A 24,909-nucleotide genomic window follows, 5' to 3' on the forward strand; every position below is an offset into this window, starting at 1 on the left:
TATTGCTCTTCAGCATCACAGCCGTTAATGTGGTTTATGACATGAATATTTATAAGTGAGGATGTAATATTAAAACCATACACATATAAAATATTAATATGGCACATGTCATAGCTGCAATCTAAATAGATAGGTATGACTGACGGTATTACCGCTCAGCCATCACCACTTGCATTGACAGGTCTGTAAATGGTAAATAATATTAACTAATGAATTTGCACAGCCCTCGTGAAGTTTCGAAGCAAATATTTGCTAAAACCCCCTGTCTGCAGCTACTCCTCCCTCCAATCCTCTGTGCTTTTGGCAGAAGATAAACTCTCTGCATCTCTATGCACCAAGGGTTAAAGTCTCTCTCCGTGTTGCAAACCCCAGGTCCCCGGGATGAATTTCACCAGGTAAGGAGCCGTGAGGCCGAGCCGAGCGAGCGCTTCCCTCAAAACAACTGCACTCTCTGGAGTGCCATTTACGAAGCGATACAACTGACAAGGGAATAAAAGTGTGTCTCATCTAGGAAAGCAATAACAATGATACTGCCTCCATTTATACCTTATGTCACACTTTTCATCCAAAGCCCTTAAAGCACTTTATGCTCTAAAAAAATACCACCACTGTGTTTGTGGATGCTTTTCCAAAATCCTACAGGTCCAACCTGGGCAAACAGCAGCTTTAGCCCCATTCTTCTAAAAGCAAAACTATGTGAGCAGACGAAAGGTTCCCTCCAAGCTGTCCTCAAAATGCTCGATACTATCGCCAGACTGCTGCCAAGAAAAGCTATACTGAAAATGACCAAATTAGGCAATTATTTCTATATATTTTAAATACTCTACTCAAAACTGCCAGGGGATGTATTTTTAAATGCACATGATCTTGCCTTACTTGAGGGAGATGGCGATAAACAAATAATTGCAGCGACTCTTAATTATATTTATATCTCATCTATAAAAATGTCAATTATAACTTCAGAGGTCAACGACAAAACTGAGGTTTTGGCAGCCGGACAGAACACAAAAGGCTATTTTTCTCCTAAGAAAAGCATCATCCTTCACCGAGGCACAGACGGTATCTCACTAACAACATCACTCCTGTCTCTTCCAATAAATACAACCATTACGCCAACTGCTTCCACCTGGACAATTACTTTTATGCACTGAAATCTGCTAGGCAGGGATAGCGCAAACGGGAAGCACGACCCTCACGTTCCTCCTCGAGCGCGGAGACCGCAGGAAGGACGTAGCGGACCCCGCGCTCCCGCGTGCCGTCTCGGTGGCACGAGGCGCACGGATCTTTTTCGGTCTGAATTCTGCGGTTTTAGATTAAACCCAAACCTCGGGCGCACCGCTCTCCCCACGGCTGCAGAGCTCCTGTGTCTCCACGAGAAGGCTGCTGCGATGCCAGGCAAGGGTGCCGGCCGTCTCCGCGTGCCCTGCTCCGGGGTGGGCACCCCCCGGGCGCTGCGGGGGCTCGGCAGAGCCTGGTCGGAAAGCACCCCGGGGAGCTGCTGGGCCGACGGCTCAGCCCTGCAAAAATCAAGTCGTTTTAAAGCTCTGCCACAACCAATGCCTGTCTTTTGGAGATTTTTTTTTTAACCCCTAACACATAGAATATTGTTTGTATCGCACAGCCAGCCTGCCTTTCTTTAATTTTGTTTAGTTTTAAGATTAAAGAAGTCCAAATCCCATGCTGTCGCTTCCCTCTGCCATTCCTAACCATGCGAGAGAGTTAATTGATATGAAAATAACTCTGAGCGCTGAATGGCTTTGAAAAACATATAGCATTGCATTCAATATCAGCAATTACAGCTTGGGGGATTCAATCACTCAAAATCTTTATGTGTCTTTTTGCAAGTTCAAGACGTGGGACTGTCGTGATGCATGCCGTGGACAGCTTCTGGGGCAGTTGATGGCTACAGGCAAGCACGAAACAAGTACACACTGGTGGAGAGCATTTAAGGCTGTGATCAAGAGCATCCCGTTACAACAACTAACCAATACACCAATACGCCGCCTTGTCTTGACTCATCTCTACCCTCATGCTTAACTGTTGCAGAAAGAAAGGGGAGAAAGGGGAGTTGCCAAACCAATTTATCAGGAGATGTTCCACTTCACTGCATTTTTCCCTTCCACAAATGTGCACTGCCCAGGAAGGGCTGAGCCCACTCCCCAAGGGCAAGGCAGCTGCCCCTCCAGCTCCGGCTGCTCCACTTGCTCGGCAGTAAATTGGTATGCTTTCTGGAGCTCCCTTCCATAATGCAGTTAGAAGGACATCATCATCTTGCCAGGCTCCCTCCAACTCCAAAGATCAATAACTAATGCTGAACTCCAGATTTTATCTGCACTTTGCAAGGGTAACAAAATAACACCACCCTCTTTTTTTTTTCTTTCCAATTACTAAATCCTTTCAAGATTGACCCAGTAATTTTCAGCTCTATGAAATTTTAGGCAGTGACGAAGTGATGAAAGTGATCTTCCAGAGTGCCTGGAGAACTTTTGTGTGTGGTTTTGCTCCCTGTACAGAAGTGCAAAAGTACAGCGCAGGCTACAGAAACAGAGGATTACCAACACTTCCTTTCCAAAAAGAAACAGCATCTTAACTAAGCTAACCCAGAGATATTTGCCTTGTAAGTGCTAGTTCATTGCACACCCACTATCACAAGTCAGTGGCCAAGCCAGAAGGAGAAACCTTGCAAGAAGACACTGCATCCCAGTAAAGCTAGGGATTGTTTTACCTACAATACTCCAAAAATTAACCGCTCCTTCAATTAAATACTCACAGATTTTGAAGCCTGCCTTTAATATGGCTAGACAGATAGGCCTGAAATGCAATAGCTCTGAGTCTTATTTTCCTTAGAGAACATCCAGGAATAGTTGGACATTAAAAAAGAAAAAGACACCAGCAGAGGCAACAACATGGTTAGCCTGATGACATTTTTAATGTTATAAAAGTTATGTGCTCCATTGGCAAGGCATTAAGTTTTATTTTGGGTGGGGTTTTCAAGCCTTCCCAAGGTAATAATAAAACTGCTCAATGATGAGTGGCTTTGAAAATCCCTCTTGCTGTGTCTGGTTAAATCTGTGCATTTCCACTAACTAATTGATGCTGGTTCAGCGCTGCGCGTGCAGGGGAGGTACACACTACCAGCATACGCACACACAAGTAACACATACGTGCCAGAATTATGTTAACAAATATTCTCAATTTGCTTGCAAGGAAATTTATCTTGCCTTCTAGCAGTAGGGAGTGAATTTTAATACTTTTCCTTTCCCTCGTCTACGTTGATTATTTTAGGCATAGAATAACTACAGTAAACCACAACGGATATTTTATCTGCCATTTCTCTTTCCCTTGGCTAATTTGAAGATACAGATTGCAACCCGCAAGTGGTTTTAAGAACTGCCATTAACACTGTTGCTGCATGCTACCGCATTTTAAACATGTTTCCAACACAATCAGAATGTCACAATTTGTAAAATCTGGGGTGATTTTATGAACAATCGATGCAGCAGAACTCTCTTCATCACAACAGCCCACTAGCCAGTTTATTAGTCTGATTAGTGGTAGCTACCTGTACAGAGAAGGAAAAAATGTCAAAAAAGACTGGATAAATTCAAGGGTGAAGATGAAGATGACTCTTTACTCTGCCTCTTACACTTGTTTCTTCCTTCCACCTGTACTTGGCAGAGGTAAAGACCCGGAGCTCAGACTTTCATGCCTCCCTGGCAGCTGCTCCAGCCGCAGCAGCAGAGCCCCTCGGCACCGGCCGCACCTCACCCGCTCGCAGGAATTTTGGCTAATCCTGGCAAATAAGCAGCATTGTCCTTCACCCAGCAAAAGAGTAAGCCTGTTCCCTGGGAAACAGCCTCGCAAACAGAGCTGACCTTCCTGAGTGCCAGAGAACTCCTGTATTTGCCAGAAGTCGGGAGGGGGGGCTCTAGCCCACCCTGTCCCCTGGGCGGCACAAGCAACTGGGGACAGACCCGGGTCCGGAGCCTGATGCCAGTGGAGCGTACAGGAGGTGTGGGTAACATCACCCCCACCCAACGGCATTGCCAGTCTGCTTTTGGTCCTTTTGGACTCTTAGTTCCTCCTCCCCTTACATCTCGTCTAGGAGCTTTCAGAAGGATGCTAATGCAAAGAGAAATTTTACGGCTTGCATGTAGAAAAAACAGTCTGTAAAAAAAATATTAACCAGTGAAATAAATTCACAGAATTCCTGGGGTAAAAAAGGAAGACCTGCTGCCTCTCGTCTTCCAACGCAGATCGTGGGGAAAAAGCGCTTTGTGGGAAAACCCAACAGGTTTCACGGCCGCTAAGGAGCCCCTTCAATCTGCAGCCCTCAACCTCAGCAGTTATGAACTTTTTCTCCAGATAAGACAGAGGAAAGATGCTTTTTAAAGACGAATCCATCCTCCAGGGCTTATCGCTCAGGTTCACACCTGAGAGCAGGGCTCCCCAGCACACTACTCCAGCTTCCCCTAAGAGCACAGAAAAGCCGAACCAGAGCTGTCAGAGCAGAGCTCAGCAGTAGCAGAGCACGAACACCAACGCTTCCCCGTGCTCTCGCACCTTGGAAAGTGCTTATAGCAGCACAGTGCCACCGGCGGGGACAAAGGAGGGATCACCTTGAGGTACACGGGGAAGAGACGAGCGTCTCGCTTGCAGGAAGCAAAGGAAGGACTAACACACCATCGCTCTGTTTTTATTGTCCCTGCAGAGTCTCCTCCCTACCCTGGCAGTGGAGCCTAGTTCAAGGCAGGCACAAGCTATTGAAGAGACCACCAGGGAGTTTGGTGGGCAGGAACAGAGCTCACCACAGGCACAGCCAAGAGCCTCAGTGGGATCAAAACTCCAGGATTTGGGACATTTCAGCAAACGGAGACCTTCTCCCCCTGTCTCTGGAGCAGAGCCCTTATCTGGGGACGCGGCAGCTGCTGGGGCCACCCAGCCCTGCCAATGGGCTGCAGGACATTCTGACGTCCCCCAGGACAAGCCGACGTCCCCCAGGACAAGCCGTCCGTGTGGAGTCCCCCGTGCCTCCAGCCTCCTGTGCCCTTGGAGAGGGATGGTGGAGACCTGCTCTGCGAGGCAGAGACACAAAACCGCGGGTCAGGGACTTGCAAATCGGGCTGCAAAAGCCTCAAAAGGATAAGGCGTGGAGATGAACGCCAGGATGCGTTGCCAGCCTATCCGATGCACACCGCGTGAACTTGCCAGGTTAAGAAAGAGTTTAAGAGAAGAAAACAAGGAATACAAACAGAAGCAGGTAGGAGACTCGCTGAAACGCATTCACAGGGGCCAAATCTGCTGAGTATGTGCCTTGCTGGGACCAGAGCTCCCCAGTAGTCCTTGAGCTCAGCTGCCAGCAGACCACTTCAGAGTGGGGACGTGGGGCCCTCGTGCCCAGCACAAAAGCAACACATAACACAGCTCTTAAATGCAACAAACAACGTGCCAAGATCCTGAATGGAGAAGGGTATTTATGGCCCGTTTAAGGGTGGTTGCAAAGAGAAGGGTGGAAAACTCCCTGGATATAAAAGGAAGTTGTCAGGGGTTGAACTTTCCAAACTATGTAAGAGTTTTGAATGCTTGGTTCCTGTTACAAAACTGATGGGCACTAGCTGTTCGCATGCCTACTCTGGCTCTGAAGAGCCTATCTTTCCAAGCAAGTCTTTTGCTCACTGCTGCTGAATTTTCCAGGGTACTACGATCCCCGATTTCAGGGAGGGATCAGTGCCTGGGAGGGAACTGCTGGAGGGAGGGAATGCTATCCTGGAGGTTTGCCTGACTCACCCAGCCATCCACATGCACTAAGTTGCTTGTTAAGGCAAATATCAGAGCAGTGAATAATTCAGAGTTGGGAGGTTTGGTCTTCTGACCCTGCTACAGAGACGAAGACGAGGCGGCAGTGGCCGGGCACTCCGGGCTGCTCCCCTCTCCTGTTCCCAGGGCTCCCATCCCTGCCTGGCTGGGTGCAGCCTCCCTAAACAAATGGGCTACATACACCACCCCGAGTAGCTGACACATTTGTGGCTGAGACAATAACCGTATCAATCGAAAGAGCCCCCCCAAAGAGGCTGTAGTGCAAAGGGCAAACGACAAACCTCGGGGCTACACGTCCATGCTGTCGCACGGGGGCAGAAGCCACAAGCTGCGCTGGCTTCCTGCACTGCCTCCAAGCACACGCCGTGTTAAAGCAGGGAGACCGGTGGCATAAAATCAATCTCGTTCGGAGAGAAGGGAAAAGGGTCTCGGAGCCTGTCCCCAGTGCAGTTTCGGGTGCCACTGTGAGAGCCCAGGTACATTTACTCCCAGCTGAACAGAGCAGCTGCCAGGCCGCTCTCTGCCTGGAGCTCGGCGTCTCTGCTGCAGCGATAACATGAACTGCTCGCTGAGAGACAGAGGAGCATCATTTATTTCCACTGAAAGGAACGGCCATAACACTGAAAATAATCCTCAGCTCATTTTCACAGAACTGTACAAGCATTGATGAAACCTTGTCTCTCTTGTGAAATATGTGGAGGGAAATTCCTCTTCTGGAGATCCTGCTTATTCTGAGCTACCATCATTGGAGTCCTCAGCTTCAGAACTCCAGAACGCTCGAAACCTCAGTGGAGGGGTTTAGCATCTTAATTTCCTGGTGTCTCAGCTTAACTGGCCTTATGCCCAGCTTAATTTAATGCTAGCCACCTTGGTACAAAACCTCTGCTTCCCTGCAGCCTCCCCACACTCAGCTCCCTGGGCTTGACTATCTCCAGGGATGCCACAGAGCCTGAGAACGGTCCTCCCAGAGATAAGTCATTAGACTGACCAGAAAAGTCATCTCTAATAAGAAAATCCACGTGACATGTAGCATTACATGCCAAACAGCCCTTCCTCTGCAACACCTGCAGGACAGAGGGAGCCGTCTCAAACACAAATGGCTGTGCTGATTTAGCACCACTGGATTTAGCCACTGGGTCAACGTGCTGACGCTGATTTTTGGCTGTGCTCACCATGCAGAAGCTGTCACAAAACGTGATGTCTGAGCTCCCGTTCTCTCTTACCTCTATGCCTGTTGGTCGTCTTGTCAAACATAAGCATGGCGTCCTCTACCTGCAAGACAGAAGCGGGGAGATGCACGCTTTAACACACTGGCTGCACGGTTCGCAAAGACACACGAGACAAACTGGGAAGGGGAGACAAAGGCAGGAGCAGCCTCAGCTCGGGTACAAATGATGCATCAGATCTCCTTGCTTTTGCTCAGAGTCAGCTCTTCCTTTTGTAAATCTGCTGCTTTCAACTCCCGTCCTAGCTGACATTTGATCCTAAAGCGGAAAAGGGAACATTAGAAGTTTTGTTGCCCTAAAAAGCCAAATAGCTAAGGAGCTCTTCCACCTCTCGTCGGTCCCTGGCTGTGCCTCATCTCAGTCTTTTTCCCTTTTCTAAGGAGATAAGGAAGGGCCAAGAGAGGAATTGTGGATGCAAATCAAGCCCATGACTTTTCCAAATTAGAGTCACTGTCTTGGCTGAGAATGAGGAGGTTACAAGAAGTAGGAGCAGGGTAAAATCTGGTCAGCCAAGAAAGGTTTTCAAAAGGCCTTTTGAAAAGCTAGAGGAAAGAGGGGAGAGGGAGGAGAGAGAAAGTTTAATTCGCATCAGGCTTGGCATTTCCACTTCAGAAGAGAGATGACTGATGAAACGTATTGAAGTGCAACCAAATTGCTTTCAACTTTCATTACTATTTGCATGATTTATTCCACCTCCATTTAATCTGTGCAGCCACACCTAAAATTTTACACTTATTTTAGAAGGATGTTGTGCTGGGGTTTATTTTCCAGCATTATCACATTTTAAACTGTTGCTCAGAGGCTGCAAGAGCTGGGGCAGGTCAGTGTCCTGGGCAATCTTTCTGGAAAGAAATTACAGACTTGCTATTCCCTGTTGTAAACCAGGGGCTGATGAAAACCTGTATCACTGCTAAATTGCAGAAGACGTTGGGGGAAGGGAGAAGATCTTTAAAGAAGAGCTTTTATTCTTTAAAGGACTCTACTAGTTGTCTGTGGGGGTGGGTTTTGGGGTGGGGTTTTTTTGTTAAGTTTTTTTTCCCCAGTAATTTTTATGATACTTCCATGTTCTTATATTCTGTCTTTTCTATAAATAATTTATTCTAGGAGAAGTGATTTACAATGCTCTCTTCACCTTACACAGTGCCACCAAAGGGTCTACCTTCACCCCAACTGCCCGTGCCCGCTTCTGTGCCGACCTCTTCCTTTCTGCCACCATGTCTGCGCAGCAGATCAAGGCAGGGAACCGCTCCAGGTTAAAATGAACCACACTTTCTCTTCCAGGTTAGTTTTAAGCCAGATCAGTTTCCCGGCACGGCTAAACCAACGCTTGTGCTGACGCAAGGGACAGGCTGCTGCAGAGGGCAGAGAAGCGGCACCTTTTGGGAAGGTGGGACCGCTTGCAGTAGCTGTGCCAGCTTTTGTTGCCTCAACGTGATCCTGGAATTACAGCAGGATTTGAAAGCTCCCGCCTGGATAAAATTCATGGTTCAGGGAATACAGTTTGACTGTAGTCCTCTTATGTAGGGGAACACACATCCAGCCTACTTCTGTGCAGAATTACAATCTCAGTCTTGGCTGAGCAGAGACGTATTTTGGGAAGGTGGTAAAAACACAGCTTGAAGCTCTCTTAACTATGGGACTAAAATATGTTCCAGGATATAGTAAAAAAGTACAGTGCAGCAAAACCTTACACTATGCCTAAACTCATCTAAGAACCTGTCTCTGGTTAACTTGTCCTTAGCTTTTTCAGCCAAAATGGTTTGCAAAATGTTAGCAATGGCCTGAGGAGGAGGAGAACAGCATGCCTCCTTGATACCCATCTTGAATTAGACCTAAAGATGCTGATGTACTGAAAAATCCAAACCACATTAAGCACAGAGCCATTTGTCCTGCTGTCTTTCTTCACTCCAAGGAAGAAAATTCACAAGTATGAGTAATATCAGAAGGCAGATAAGGACAGAGCTCCTGTTCACCCTGCCACCACCGCTTATCTCTGCTCTGGGGTTACGTTTACACAGCAATCTTTATTTTTCATTCTCACAGGTCTTGGCCTCACCGGAACCAAAAATTACATGTCGCACCTAATGCTGTTTCCTAGAACATCGCTGCTTCCTCTGCCTGGGTCCACGCGAGCGTGCTGACCACCCTTTTGTCCTCATGCTAATCACTGTTGCAGAAGTTTTAACATGCAACTTTTCCAGTGTAACCTTTCTGCCCCAAATCCCATACCAGAGCCCAGAGGTCTTGGATGCACTACAGCACAGGTCCCACCAGCCCAGGGAGGTTCGCAGGCTCTCCCAGCTGGATCCGCGCTGAAAGGGCCGTCATTTCAAAATGACACCTCCTCCTGCAAGGACATTGCTGGGGACTTTAAAAAGGCTGCTTGTATTGCTGTTAGGGGGAGAAGAGACATGACGCAACTCTAACCTCACTTTAGCACGGCCATGTCTCAGCCCAAACCCTCCCAGCAGGCTGAAGCTTGAGCTGCGGGGTGCGAAAACCTCTCCTGGGCTCAGCTGTGGCCGGCAGCAGCAGCACCGTGGGTTTGAACCTCTCGTACAGCCTCGTCCTGCTCCTCCGGAGGAGGGACAGGTCCTGGCATGGGACCAGGCACTGGAGGGGGCGAGGGGCTCTGGGTCCGGTTCTTGGTCCTACGGGGGATCTGCCGCTCTGGTCACCTCTCCCACCTGTACAACGTGACACGTTGTCTCACCCACCAGATACACATCCTCTGGGCAAACAACGTTTTGTGCCATGTGTACTAAGGCCCCGCTTTGCTGGAATGATGATCTTGGCAGAGATCTTTTTTATGCAAATAAATCCTTATTAGCAGTAACAAACGCAGCCTGCATGGGCTAATCCAGGAGCTTTCCATCACGCTGGCTGGGACCCTGAGGAGCGCAGGTACCCTGGAGGTGGGTGCCCCGTCCCTCCGAGCAGTGGTACCTATTTCTGGGATCAGAACCGGGCGCGCAGCTACCTACGAGAGGGTCGGCCCTGCCAGTTCAAATCTGAAAACCTGCAAGGGGGGAAGCGGCTCTGCAGCTTCAGACGTGGACCAAGCATGCCTCTAAGAAAAAATAATCAGTGGGGTGTTCTTCAAGCCAGCTGGTGCCCTTTCAACAATGTCTAATTGGTTATCTTTTCTGTTTCCTAAGGTCAGAACATTTTATCTCCGTCTCTGCCCTTTCTGAGTTTACCCCACCCTGCGTTATTTTTTAGGGCAGCCATTGTAACAGAAGAATAGCCTCTTTCCTCCATAGTCTGGTGACACAATGAGACTTCTTGAAACCTCCTGAATAGATAAAGTGCAATGGCAAAAGGAAAATTCTATTAACGCTTTGCAAAATAAAACATCTAAGAGCTGGTTAGACAAGCAAGAGAAGAAAATCAATATGGAGAGGGCAGCGCGCTTAGAAAAACTTTTCACCAGTTGCAAAAAGGTGGTGAGGGTATGGGAGGGAGGGGGAGAAAGAAACTTATTAATTCAGAAAACCCATCAATGGTATGGAAATCTGGCAGAACAGCAAGAACTGAAACTAGAAGAATTTGAATATACAAAGGGCTGAATAGAATGAGAAAACCACACTGCCTCACACACACAGTCCGTTTCTCACGGTTCTCTGTGAATCAAACACAAGCGGCTTGTTCAAGTTTTCATCAAGGAGAAATAAGGGACACAGTCAAGGTAACCGGCAGTAAACCCTGTAGTAAGCAAATTGATCCCTATTTCAGGGGAAGGGAAAAAAAAAAAAACAACTAAAAAACAACCCACAGACAAAACTCAAGTACATTCAGGAGCTGTGACTGTCCAAAAGTTAACCCCCTCCTCTAACCTGAGGCTCCCTTGCTCGCCCAGCATTTTAAAGACGCTTGAACTGCAAGTCTTCCAGGTCTCAACTGAAAACATGCAACTAGCACCTTGCGTACAAAAGAGAAGCAAGTTTTCTCCAGGGTTAGAGACAGGACTGGAAGTGCAATTGCCCCCTGCAAGGCTTGGCTGATCCCCCACCACACAGTGCCAGCTGAACCCTGCTACCAGCTACGAAAGTGGCCTCCTGTGAGCATGTTCTCCGGGCATGGTGAAAAACAAGACACCAGCAAAGAGCTGAATTTCCCCAGCACAGGTGTGAGATGCTGAGCCACCAAGCAGAGAGCCACCTCCCACCCAGCACACGCAGAAAGCAGCTGGCAATCCCCAAATTTTTACCTCTTTTCAGATGTAGTATGGCTTAATATGGAGGCTTAAAGGAGCTGATTAATCTGAACTAATTCTGGGCATCAAATGAGAGTGTATTACAAAATGAACAGTCTTAGCACTTAAGGTAAATAAAAAAAAGAAGAAAAAAAGACTTGCCAGATAATACCAGTTACAAATGGACACTTAAGCCCAACAGACTTCTCCTCTGTCCCAGCATATCCCATATATACATCCAATTTAGACCCAGTTTCTTATATAAAGCCTAACTAATGGGCTTTAGTTTATTTAACTTTTTTTTTTCAATCCACTTGGGGCTCTGAGAAAAGGAAGGGCTATACCACTTCATTACTCACTGCCTGGAAGGAGGAATAGGGGAGAATAGGAGGAAAGAAAAAAACCTGGAGCAGCCAAAGGCTTTAATAATCCTAACAGTTCCCAGGGTTATTTAAAATATGCCCAACCAGTTCACAAAAGGCTCCACAGAGATAAATGTATTTGATTTTCTTCCACTTTAATGGAGGCATATATTTAAAGCAACAAAACCAGGGTGACCTAAATAAAATGACTATTAATTGTACTCAGAAAGGCTCTGAATTTAATGCAACTGATCTAGCCCGGCACAAGAACACACAATATTCTCCATTCATTCCTTCCACTTTCCTCTTCAGGATTTTCAACCCCTCTCTTTTCCACGAAGGATGATCAAACCTGGCGCCAGCCCAGGGCCGCTCACACCTTAAGGAACAGGCTGAGTCCTCTGCAAAGACCAGCAGCCATCCAGCAAGCTTCTGGAGGACAGTGCTCCAGAAATGGGAGCACGGTGCTGCCCCTGAAAGCTGAGATGACCAAACCAGGATGGTTTCTGGAAAATTTCACATCCAGTCTTGTATTTCTACAACCGCACGATGTCCGCACGGACCGGCAAACCCAAGAAGTGGTTCACGTACGTGCAGCTTGTAAACCCTACGTTCATTTACAAGGTGCCTGCACGCACAGGAGTAATGACAGCCACTATTTCACATCGCCATGGTCTTTTTTTTTCCATTTGAATCAAGTTTACTCACTGGGTAAAACCTCCATGGGGAAACTACCGTAACTATACTGAACGGAAACACAACAGTCTTTATGCCTCACGTTCCTCCTCATCCAGCCCAGGAAATATTTTCCTGAACCAGAACCTGAGTTTCCGACGCATCCAGAGCAGGTCGAGATGTTCCTGCATTCCCTTCACGTGTCCCCCCCGGGAACGGAGGGGCTGTTTGTTTCCAACACTCCCGAGCAGATTCGGTACTATGTTCTCCATCCCTTCAAGGTAAAGAAGAATTAGGGCAGACAAATGAAATAACGCACTGTAATCAGACACTGTGGCAATTCAGATTGGGTCCTAGGAGAAAAGAAATTATGGAAGGATGACATTCAGCTACACACAGCTGGGTTGTGTTTCTACCCACTCCAGTCCCCAACTCATAAACTCTACAGGTCTATCACTTCTTCTGCTCTCCCAAGAAAAGTGTGCTGGATATTCTGGTCTAATTCCTCAAATTATTTATACACACTGCACAACTCCTCCAATATTTTGCTTTCTGAAGCAGAAAAACCTCTTAGCTGCTAGTAAACTGTCAGGTGCTATTATTTTAAATGCGCATGTGAAATCTAAGCGCTAGCAACGTGCTTCTGCAGATTTACAACCTCCCCCCACATAAATTAAGACAAATGCATATCGCCCGCCAGACAGTTAGAAAAAAAATGGTTCCCCCACACCAGGCCTCTGGGTTTGATTACAATGGAATTAAACAAAGAAACAAATACTTTAACCTTCTCCCCTCTTTCCATCAAGCACGCCTCGCCGCTCCTGGCGCGGCTCCTTCCCCTGTCCCAAGGCGTCCCCAGCACCCTTGCCCATCGCCCAAGCGCCTTCCTCGCCCCAGCCAGCCGGACCGCGGCGTTTGCAGCCCCGTGTCCCAGCACGGACGACCACACCGAACCACAGGCTGCCCAGCCGGAGCGCGGCTGGTCCCCATTCCACCACCCCACCACGCGCGAGGGCTCCGCTCCTGCGCTCAACCCTGACGGCTGCTGACTCGGCCAACGTGCCGGGCAGCAAACCGGAGACCTCCGGGGCTGAAAGCACGAACTGCTACAGCTTCTTCGCTAGGCAGCCCCGGCTCCCGGCCGCACGGCGAGAGATTCATATCCTCTGCGGATCAGGCACAATTTGTGCAGGGCTCCCCGGGGGGGCTGGAGACACACAGCGAGGTCCCTTGCTGAGCGCTTCCCAGTGGTTCGCAGTGACAACTCACCAACCGAGGACCGACATATTATGCACCATGATAATAATCAATGCCATACTGTGCAAGAACAAATTCCAGTGCTAGCAATTTTTCCCCCCAGCAGTCGAGTCTTTAAAAAGTCTTCTTCAGCAATTATAGCTAATAAAACTACAATTTTATTCAACACACACATATCATTGTAACTAATTTTGCTCCATCAGGGCTGAAATTAAAACAGTCATTCAATCACGTTAATCTCAGGGCTTGCTCACCAGCCGTGACATGGCAAAGAGCATCCCAAATGCTCGCCAAAAAGCATAGTGGCTACTCTTGGACTTCAAAATGCTCCTGCAAAACACCAACATGTTACTCAATGCTTACTCTACCAAGGGGGATGTAAGAATGGCTAATGCTCTCCAGAAAAACAGCTTTCCACAGCAGGACAAATTAAAAATGACTCCATAGATGATTTCTCAGGAATTCCTTCTCTGGCATTAATAATACAAAGTATTGATGAAAGCAAGGCTCTTTGCCACGCTCACATCAAGTCATAAACTCTGTGAGGACTCTTGGAGTTCTCCTTTGACCTGCTGTCTTGGCTGAGAACTTCCCTTGTCCACATCAGAGTTCCAGCACACATTAGCTAACACCACCGACTGGGAAGACAAGGTTCTTGCAAAAAAATAAACCAAAAAACCAACCCCCAACCAACCAACCAACTACTCAGAAACATAAAAGACAGTTCTTTCTTCAGCGTTAGGGACTGCTGTGTCACTACAGGACCAGCAGCGGAGAAGGCAATGAAAACAGGAAAGGAAAGAAGCAAGGCCAGTGCCAGTAAGATGGTGTAACGTCAGCGTGGGTTGGTAACGACCTCCACCCAGCAGAATGGTTGGCATTGTACAAACTCCCAGGGACGTTTCTCCAAAAGGTACGATATACCTGTGCAGCCAGGACCACCACCAGAGAGAGGCACAGGGGTCCCTGCAAGAAAAAGGGATGCAGAACAAACCACTCTAGGAGGCAGCACTAACAACTCATCATTCATCCCGGCACCGGCAGCTACTCTCTCTTGACGAGGTGGCCCTCATCTCCCAGTTACCTGTAACACCGAGTACTTCAGGGATGCCTTTCACAATGGAAATCAAACTGAAGACAATAGTGACACAGAGAGCCAAGCAAGACCATCATAGTGCTACCCTCTCCTGGGCCGCAGGGCATGTATAAGTTTGCTGTGCTTTTACAGAGACAGAATAGCCTGCCTCCGTCAGAGCAAAGCAAGCCTTGGGCTGGATCCGATCTCCGCAATCAAGTCCTGCAGCCAGGTCTAATTGCCCAGAACAATTTATGCCCGCCAGCGCACAGGCAGCTGTCTCCTGGGTCTCCTTAGCTTGACGGGAAAATAGGTTCCAGCGCTGCATTTCTGAAACGGAATAAGAGAGTCAGAGGAGCCAACACCGAGACCACGTCTCGGAGAGCTTGCAGGAGCCAGCGAGACATCCCCGATCCTCCTGCCCTTCTCCCAGGCCAGCAGTGCTGCAGCTAATAAACACCCAGCTGCAGTTCAGTGCGCTGAGATCCCAACGGATAAAGGGTACAGAGGGTACACACGACCACCCTGCAGCAAGAACCTGAGACTCGACTCCACATGGTCACTAGCAACACACACAAACCGCAGAAGACGGGCTAAGAACAACTTGGTAGATGCTGTGCTACTTACAGCCCTGCATTGATGGAGATTTGCACAACTCACCCAAAATTTCACCGCAACGAGCAGCATCTTTTGCTGAAAATGGGCAGAGATGTGGCACTACCCAGTGCCCAAACGTTCAGGGCCTTGGTGGTCTCTGGGGACCGGCACCACCATGAACCGGCTCTGTGCCGATAGAGGCCATTGCAGGAGTTTAGCCCAGTGGATGTGCCACACCAGCTTAAACCAGTCCTGCACTGGTGGGTTTTTGCCCACGGATGGGATTTGAGGTAAGGACAACCCAAGGAGGTAAGGACAGCAGCTGGAGGACCCCACGCTCCTGGGGGCACGTTTCTTGTGACAGAGCTGCTCCCCTCTTTCCTCGCCAGCATTTCCGATGTCTGCTGCCACACACACACTCACATCCCCCATCCTAGACAAGCCGCTTTCTTTAAAAAAAAGTGCAAGCTAACCTAACAAAGGACAGAAAGCAGACATCGATACTTGTTTCTGGAAGCAGACTGATCTAATGCCACACGATACACGTGTTTACACAAAGCTGTAGCATTTGGTTAACAAAATGTATTTGTGAATCAGAGCAGCACCTCCATCACTGCTACAATAAAACTCCAATCTACATTTCTGCCAGAAATTGGTGCCACAGAAATTTCTTCTGTGATCAAAGTTGGTCCGTGCTACAGTATGAGGCAGGGAGCGATTGATAACTTTAAAATATATGTCAACAGCTAAGAACACTTCAGTGTGCATAAAAAGCAAGAGAAGGAGCATATTCTGATCTCGTTCAATCTGAAGCCAGTGTTAAATCACGGAGCTCCCGCTGCCGCCCTTTGCTGGAGCGGCAAGAACAGAATCTAGTTCAAAACATCTGCTGGAGAGCCTCCAAACTCTCTTACAAACATTTAATTCACCCTGCCTCAAAACATCTTTGTGTTTTACCCATCTAATAGACAAGGAAGAGGGTGGGACTAGAAGGGAAATTAAGCTACAGGCTTTTTAAGTGACCCGTATGTGGCGCCAGAGCCAACCGCGATCCTGGAAGTCTTTGCCTTCGGTTCCCTGCTGGCATCAGGAGATCTGTCTTCCACACGCATCCTTGCCCACCTATTTATTCAAGACATCCTGTCTCCCTGTACACATGCACATATCATGCACTATTTTCTACAAATTTCCCCAACAACTAAGTAACTTTTGGTAAGCGTTTTCTTGCAAGATCCACAAACAAATGAAGAACCCGAGCTCCATCGGTCCTGCTCCAGCCCTGTCCCCTCACGAGCTGCCTGAAGGAGTTACCACCAGATAAAACCATAAGACAAACACACGCACACTGTACTTTTTAAATGCACGCACAATAGTTTTAAAATATTCTTTTTGGCGCTCACACGGGAGCCATTAGGGTTTACGTGTTTAAGCTTCTGCTGCTGAAACGCAGGAGAACTTTTGCTCTTTTGAAAGCAAATGCTGAGAACTCCACGTGACTCGAACCGAAGCTTAAACATATCAAATATCACAAGAGTCACAGCACAACCACAAGAGCCGACAACACTAAAGTTCATCTCGGCTTCTCTACTCCATCAGAGGGCTCCTGGGCCGAGTCCTCCCATCCAGTTAAATGCCCCCAAAGGTGCCGCAGGGCAGGGAAAGGGCCGCTCTGCTCCGTGCCGGCAGCGCAGAGGCGATCCCACCACGGGGGCACTGCAGGAACATTGCTCCTTCAGCATTTCAGCAAGCCAGGTGCAACGCGGTTTGTGATTTTACTTTCACGGAACATTAGCTGCCGTCAGCAGAAATAATTCTTCCTCCCTTCACAGTGCTCGTTTGCATATTAGCACTGCAAAGTTGCAATCTGTTTTCTTTTCCAAACAATACTTAAGAGGTGCTTGCCCATTAGGGCTGGCCGGCATAGATTTTGGGAACCATGACACTTCCATGAGGAGGGGAAGCTCCTGGTGAACACACGTGGCCACACACGGACACACACGTGGACAGCAGACGTGTATTCCCCTCTCTCTCCTGATGGGCTTTAGCCATACTGAGCAATACCACCACCTGAAAAGCCAACAAATTTAAATATCTGTCCTCCTTTCTGGGCTGCAGCAAGAGGGACATCGTCATTTAATGTAATTACAGCATCAGTTCAAACTCAGCCTATCTCTGTTTGCTTTGCTGCAGCCACAGGACGCAGGTCCCAGGCTGGGAGGGCACACGGCATTTTCCACACAAGAAACTCAGGTTTTAGAGCTGTGGAGCCAGCTAAAGCCCAAGCTGGCTTGGACCTGCACCCCTCTGAGGGGGCCACCCTCCTGTTCGAGCCACCCAGCAGCCCCCCGCCCCCATCCCACCACCTCGCCGTGACGCTCCATACAGGCAGGCAGAGGATGGCTGAATTAGTGCCTTTCCTGGAAGAAAAAAAAAAAAAGGCGTTAAAGCGCACAGTGACAACCCATCAAAATTACGCGAGGGACTGTTTTGGGCCACCAACAAACTGTGCAGCAAATACCCCCGGCCAGAAGCCTTCACCTGCTCCCCCTGAAGCCTGGAGCTTGAATCCGCCTCTCCGGCACCGGGCATCGAGGCTGTCGGCCCCGGCCAGAGCTGCTCTCGCCTGCGGCACGCTACGGCGAGCTTATGCTAGCGAGAGAGCAGGCTCCGGCAGCCCCAGCCAGCGGCTGCTGCCTCCAGCTCCCCTGCCAGCCCTCGGGGCTTGGGCAGGGTCCAGCCTCCTCTGGGGCTCCACATGGGAGCTGGACCCAGCAACACCCAGAACTAATAAGGCTACAACCTCTCTCAGCAGAGAAGGAGCTTCAAATATTTGTGGAGCACTTGCGGGTCCTTGGATGAAGCGCGCTACACGCAGGGTGAAGTCTTTTCTTTCCAAACCCAGCGTTTTCCCTATTGACGCAACACTGAAACACGAGCAGCTGGTTTGTTTGCTACAAACAAACATGCCAAATAACGAGATGCAAAGAGACCATTAAAAGCCACATGCCAGAAAGAGCATTAGAAACTATCTCTCTGAACACTGAAGTACAACGCATCGGACTCCAAGTCATTCATTTACTATTTCAGGAACAACTTCTAGTAAATGGGAACTACTATTAAGTGTGGCTCAATTTCAAGCACACGGTTAAGTCCAATTAAGTCCTTCCAAGACCTGGTTTCTGAAGGCAACAATGACATTTGCACTTTTCCTTTTAAGCACCTTCTGGAATCAAGACCCAAGGGACCCACTGGTCAGCACACCACGATTCCCTGCATCCCTGTGTTATCACATTACTCTGAGCAGAAAAGAAGTTCCTGTTCACCCAGTGACAAAGCCTACAGAGAAATAACCTCATCACACACCTCTCTATCACATTTGAGAGTACAAACACACAGCATTTAAAGCATAGCTCTTTCTTACCCGCTAAATGGACCGTAATAACCTATGGGTTTTCATTCAGTGTCCTTAAGTCGTAGAGTAAAAACTAGCTCAGAGCCCTGCCTGTTATAGAGTATATTGAGAAAAACCCTATTCACAAGAAACCAAGGTTGTTTTTTTTACAGACGCCTTTGCAGTACAATTCCAGTGTAGGACGGACACAGGTAAACAGATCTGATTAAGAGACATCCTGAGCAAAGTAACAGGATCGAGTTTAAAGAGCTTCCTGCTGCCCTTTTGTAAATACCTGCTGAATAAGTGTGAAGATAAGACAAGTATTGCATTACTATGTTTCCTGATGCATGAAGGACTTTTTTATTGCCCAGAGTTTAAGGAAAAAAAAAAGTATGAACAATTGCCACAGTCAGCTTCAGCAAAAGGCTCAGCTGCAAAATGAAACAGTGTAGTTTATTAGCAAAGAAAAACTCATCTAAGTTTCCCTTGACTGTAATGAAAAAAAGTTTCATTTTATTTCCTGCTAGATCCTTTTTCCTTTTCTTGTTCTTTTCATATACTGACTTGCATATTTAAGAATATTTTTCCAGGGCTATTTCTTCTAAACAGAACTCTCTCCTCCCTTGTCCTTCAACTCCAAATCAAACACATAGCTTGTATCTCTACATTTAGGGATTTTTTAATTTATGGAAAAAACACTCGCAACCCAGACTCTTCCTGTAACAAGTATTGCAAGCTGCTGCACTCAAGGAGGGTGCCAAATTGCCGGCTCGGGGGTCCAAGTCCCCCCTCCAACCCCAGGCTTCGCAGCAGACAGAGGACGGCAGCTGGGCCAGCTCTGCCAGCGCAGCTCGCTCCCAAGCCCGTGGCTCCTGCGCAGGCTGCTGCCGAGGTGGGGATTCAGAGAACCGTACTCAGACACTCATTACACTGATGATTTATGACTTTTTTTTTTTTATATATAAGGCTGTTGGATCAGAGCCCCACCACTACTCGCACACGCACACAGACACACTGCTTGCTCCAGCAGCTCACGGCACCGATGCACAGAAACAAAAAGCGATTTTCCCGTTGTCGCAAAGTAGTGATAAAAACAGAAGAATACAAGTCCCTGGGTTTATTTTCACAATCTGCTTGAAAAGACAAGAGCTCTGCCCCGGCACTGAAACAGCCAGAGCTGGCAGCGCAGATTTCCTTGGACTTACAGCCCCGTCCACATCCCTGCATCACTCGCACTACAGCGCTTCGCCCACCTTCGAGAGAGGAGAAATAACATCAACGAAGCACTACCTCTGATTTCTGTCGTTCGTGGGTTTAGACTCTGCCTTTACCTCTTTTAAAATATGCCAGCAAGTCTTGATGACAAGACAGAAGCCCAAAGCTGTTTTAAGTCTGTTCACTGCAAAAAAGCATCGTTAGCAGTAACCCTTGGCGGTAATCACCGCCGCCAATCGCCCCTCGATAACTCGCCACCCAGCCTGCTTGCTGGCCCAAGGGTTTTACAAAATGAGGAGCACTGGACACGAAATGCCATTTTGATCACTCAAGACCTCGGGATGCTCGCTGCAGCCTGGTCCCCTTTAATTTGAGCTCAATCAGGGAGCTCAGACTGGAATGTTAGTTTGGGCTGTCGGGATGGATTTTTAAAGTACCACCTTGATTTTATTCCCTTCAGCTCCACCCCCTCCCACTCTCCGGTCTGGCTCCTAAGCATGCTGTAATAAATGCTGGGAAAGGCAATCCACCAGGAGAACGGGCTATTAAGGCTGAATACAATATTAAAAAGAAAGCAATTAGCGGCACTGGCTGCGGCTCGGCACAGCTCCTCTCACACCTCAGCCCCTCTCCGAGCCCCTCGAACGCGAGCGCATCCCGCTGTGCCCCAGTGTCACATTGTTTGGAGAGAGATTTAATGCCCACGAACTGCGGTTACTGGTGGGTAAATTGAGTTTTACACGTGTCAACAACGCAAGCTCTCATTAGTTTGACAGAGCCTCACCCAGTCATTTGAAACCAAGGTTCAGCTGCAATTTTTAATTACCCCTGGACAGCGCGGGGATTACAGGCATAATCACCGTACCCAGATTTCTGGAACTACGTTACTACTCTTTTAAAGCCTATTACAGAAAAAACAATGTTTTCTGCAGTGGGGGTTTTTTTTCCTTTGTTTTTTGTTTAAAACCACGTTGAAGCCATTCAGCCTCCCGCAGCTACTTAAATCATCAAAATGATTTCTGTGAAAAAGAAATAATTTTCTTCAGTTTATAAATGAAAATTAAAACAAGGATCCTCCTCCACCCTTATTATCCATACAATGGGGATTCAAGGCACAAGCAGACAGTTAACTTTCAGTACAAATGCAAGACGGTTCAGTAACGCCCTACACGTGAGAATGGCCAAAAAGCCACCGAGCAAAGGCTCCCCGGCCGGGCAGGCACCCCGGCAGGGTCCAGGCAGGGTCAGGAACAGGCAGAGACAGGCACAAGCTCAGCAGGAGCACCCCGTCAGCAGGGAAAGACAATTTCAGGCATTAAAACAGCATCTGGCCACAGATGCCATCCTCTCTCAACAAAAACCTGATGTAATCGTTGCAATAAGGTGTGCTTTCGTGGCATGTTTTCCCAGGGGATGTCGAGGTGCTCTGCAGTCCCTCCTTAAAGCACTGCATCCTTCCCCTTCACTGCATGGGGAGACCGATCACATTCAGGTGAAGCTGCCTCAACCCCTCACCACACGGACCAGGGGTAAAACCAGAAAGATAACCCAAACACCTTAACCAAAACCCCCTATTCTACCCACAAAAGGCGGCACCCTGTTTACTGCAATAGCATTACATGTGGGTTTAATGCAAAACACGTTGCTTGCTTTTCACACTTTGGTCTGATTTATTTTTTTAAAAAGGATGGCTTATTTTTGCCATCAATTTTTTTCGGTGGTTGACCGAAACAACGTCTGTTTGCAAACGTTTTCCAAAACAACGCGTATTTGCAAGACTTTTCCAAAGCTGCCATTTCCACCCGCCTCGTACCCGCGCGTGGGCACACGCACAAATGCGCGGGACGCGCGCCCTCTCTCCTCGCTTCCCCAGACCCCCCCGGTCCCCGGGACCCCCCCAGCACACCGATCCCCAGGGAAGGGCCGGGGAGCGAGGGCTGCGCATCGCACCTCGCCGCAGAGACCGGCATGCGCTTGGCTTGCCCGCGGCCGGGAAAACGGGATTCAGAAGGAAGCTCCCACCTTTTCACTCCTTTTTCTCCCCTAAGCCCTGGAGAACAATAAAGCCCTCCCTTCTCTTCCTCTACAGGGCCCAACAGCTGCCTTTGAACGTTTTGTTTGAAACCTCTTGGCTTCAAACACTTTTCATTTCTTGCCCAAAAGCTATTTGAATGGATTATGTCCCAGTGATGAATCTCTCCTAGAAACGTTACAAGAGACTCTTGAATCATGGCAAACAGGCTCGGTAAATCAAACAAACGGCAAAAACGGGCAAAGAGAGGATTTTGTTGTTAAGAATAAGGTGACAGGTCCACACATCAATCCCGCGTGACTGACAAGATGTCCTTCCGAGATGCTTATATGTATTTTTTTTAACTTTGCTTCACTGACTACACTTTATTATGCTGAAATAATGCAAGATACAATAATTAAGCTGCGATCTCAGTGGATTGTTCACAATGATAATTCCACCTTTGTAATTCAGCTTCAAATAAACCCCCTTTGTTCTGTCTTATTACACAGATTCTGGTATCATTCAAGTATATTAACTGTAGCCTATTACTGTCACACAAAAATGCTCCCTGAGCCATAGCAAAAGGCTCCCCAGACAAAACTTTATGTCATGTTAATCCAAGCTTTAATAACTATGAGGATATATAACTGTATTCTAATTGTGCTTTGTGTTTCTGCATACAAAACCCAGAAGATATCAAAAGTGACAGAGGCAGTCTTCTTCAAACCAAGCACCAACTCCTGGCCCTGGATGTCCCTGGCTGTCTGCAGCACACAAATCCATTCCCGTTCCGAGCAGCGGGGCTAAAACCGGTGGTGGGCAATTCAGGCCAAATCCTGGCTCGCACCAAACCCGAGTCTCAGGCACAGAGGGAAAACTGGGCTGGTGGTGCTAAGTGCTGTGGCTGTTACTGCAACAGAAATTAATACCCTCTAAAATAGCACTTAAACAGGGATAATCAGTATTATGGAAATTGTGCATATTTAATTCTTGAGTGTCTGCTGAAAACATTACATGATAAAGGACTCTAGTAAGCAGAGCATTCATTTTGTAGCCAACGCTTAAAATAGGCAAAGGAAAAAAAGGAAAAGAAAAGGGAAGAAAGAAAAATAACCTGGAAACAAGCAATGAAAAGATTCACAGATTTATAACAGTGCATTTTCAAGTGCTGGCTGCAAGCTGGGAAATGTTTTTAAGTAGAAGGATCTGTCCCACCCCCATGAGGCTGAGGCAAAAGTGTTCTCTACTGTGTTTTGCTCATGCTTTTGCTAACCCAGTTTTAAGTGCCTCAAGAAACGAGATTTATACCCCTTCCCTACATAAGGTTACAGTGCTGATCTCGCAGCTAAATCCACAGCAGGCTAAAAGTGGCCGGATTTTAACCTTGCTGCTCCGGCTGTAGGACACAGGCCCTTTCAACTCATTCTCATACTCTCCTCATTTTCTGCTGCAACCTTCCCCGTTTTATTCCTGTAAAATTTGCTTCAACACAGTAAATTCAAAGCTAACCCAGCAAGAAAAAACCCAAACCGGATAGGACCAAAAAAAGTAGGGAGGAGGAAAACACAAGCAGTGACTTGTTCCAGGTCAGAAGACAAATCAGGGCCAGAAGTAAAACCGTCCCCGACGTACAGACCTCGTGCAGGACCCGGTATTTCCTCGTCCCAGAAGTGCCTGTTTGTTTGGCCTTTTCTGTAACGCTCAGCAACAGCTCCCCGTGTCACTCCCTTCCTCCAGCCCTGTTTGGTGAGAGCTTAGGAGACCTTCTATAATGATTAGCCAGAACGCTACCAAAACTCAAGGCAATGTGACGGTTTTCCTTCCTGTGCACTCACCGTCAGCCCCTGAGGGCTTTCCCAGCACTTTGATGCCAGGGGAATATGGGTAATGGAAATAAATATGTTATTTACTTGTTACTGACTTAGAACACTTAACTACCATAAAGGGTCATTTTGTAACATCATAAAAATAGACCCCATATTTTACGTTAAGCTTACTGACAACCTGAGTGAGATTTTACATCTTTCCACATGAGGAGCTCTGCAGAGCTCTGCAAAACACCGTGTTGAAGTAACCAAAGCTGCTGTCCGTCGGGATACAGCCCTTTCAGCTTTTCCCAACTTTGCATCACTGAAACCTATGAAACATTATTTTCTATTAGTTTTTAACTTATGCTGGATTGACTGTCTCTCCAGCAAATCATTGCAAAAAAGCTGATTTCAGGGACCAATGTACAGAGTTATTACGAATGGCTCCATCTTCTCAGGTCTGGTGCTGACAGTCCCCGGTCCTAGACACAGCAGTTTGATTTAAAGAGTCAGGCCTGTCTCATCGCTCCGAAGGTCAAATTAAACAAGGAGGGTCAGAGTTTAAAATTACTGAAGAACTCCGACCACCTCTTTCGGCAGCCAGCTCTCCAAGACCTTTCCCTAGTAAAGCAGAAATGAAGCGTTCTCACCTGCACCCCGCTCTGCAGGCACGCTCCCACCTCCCGTTTGCCACTGACCTCCTCTTGTTTGAGACGGGATTTGCAGACTTTCTAGATCTACACATTGGGTCCCCAGGGAGATCATAAGGATCAAAACCACATCTGTCTCAAGTGTCAGAAATTCAAAAACAGCTCCTTCAGCTCCCCAGACTCTAATTAGGTGGCATCTTCCAAACGTTTCCCAGAGTAAGCCCAAAAGGTATAAAATGCTGTACATTTTAGTGACAGAAGGTTCTGTTTATTGGTGTGAATTAACCTTAGACAAACTTGGAAAACTTCACTGGATATGTTAAAAAAAAACCAACAACGATGAGTTCAAATGAGACTAAAGGAAACCATGAGAAAATTTTGGGTTTACTCCCAAAGACACAGAGTCCACCACCACTGAGCAGGAAGGGTCAGGAAGGGCTGGGGCTCAAGCAGGGCTGCATGTGGAAGGGAAAACAGCTCATTTCTCAAACTCTGACATTTTAATTTGTCCCACCTTAAAAGAAATGAGCATTGAAGGTGGATGGCAAGTATGGAGATGGGACTAAGGCTCTTTGAGGACAACAGCAAACCTTCATATTTTCCAGAGCATCAATGCAGATGCAA

The 24,909-nt window shown here is 47.7% G+C and overlaps 1 protein-coding gene across 26 annotated transcripts in view; it reads right to left on the reverse strand.

Annotated features, from left to right (window-relative positions):
* The window catches only part of MSI2 (musashi RNA binding protein 2), a 255,284-nt gene that overhangs the window by 92,362 nt on the left and 138,013 nt on the right, over positions 1-24,909 (reverse strand). For all 26 annotated transcript variants that reach the window (XR_012651119.1, XR_012651122.1, XM_075033009.1 and 23 more), the window contains exon 7: positions 7,041-7,089. Coding sequence is in view for 24 of the 26 variants with exons in the window: in XM_075033009.1 (XP_074889110.1) it covers positions 7,041-7,089 (49 nt within the window). In the remaining 2 variants the exon portion in view is untranslated. The remainder of the gene's footprint in view (positions 1-7,040; positions 7,090-24,909) is intronic.

Source organism: Buteo buteo, chromosome 7, assembly GCF_964188355.1.
Source record: "Buteo buteo chromosome 7, bButBut1.hap1.1, whole genome shotgun sequence".
Taxonomy (NCBI): Eukaryota; Metazoa; Chordata; class Aves; order Accipitriformes; family Accipitridae; genus Buteo; species Buteo buteo.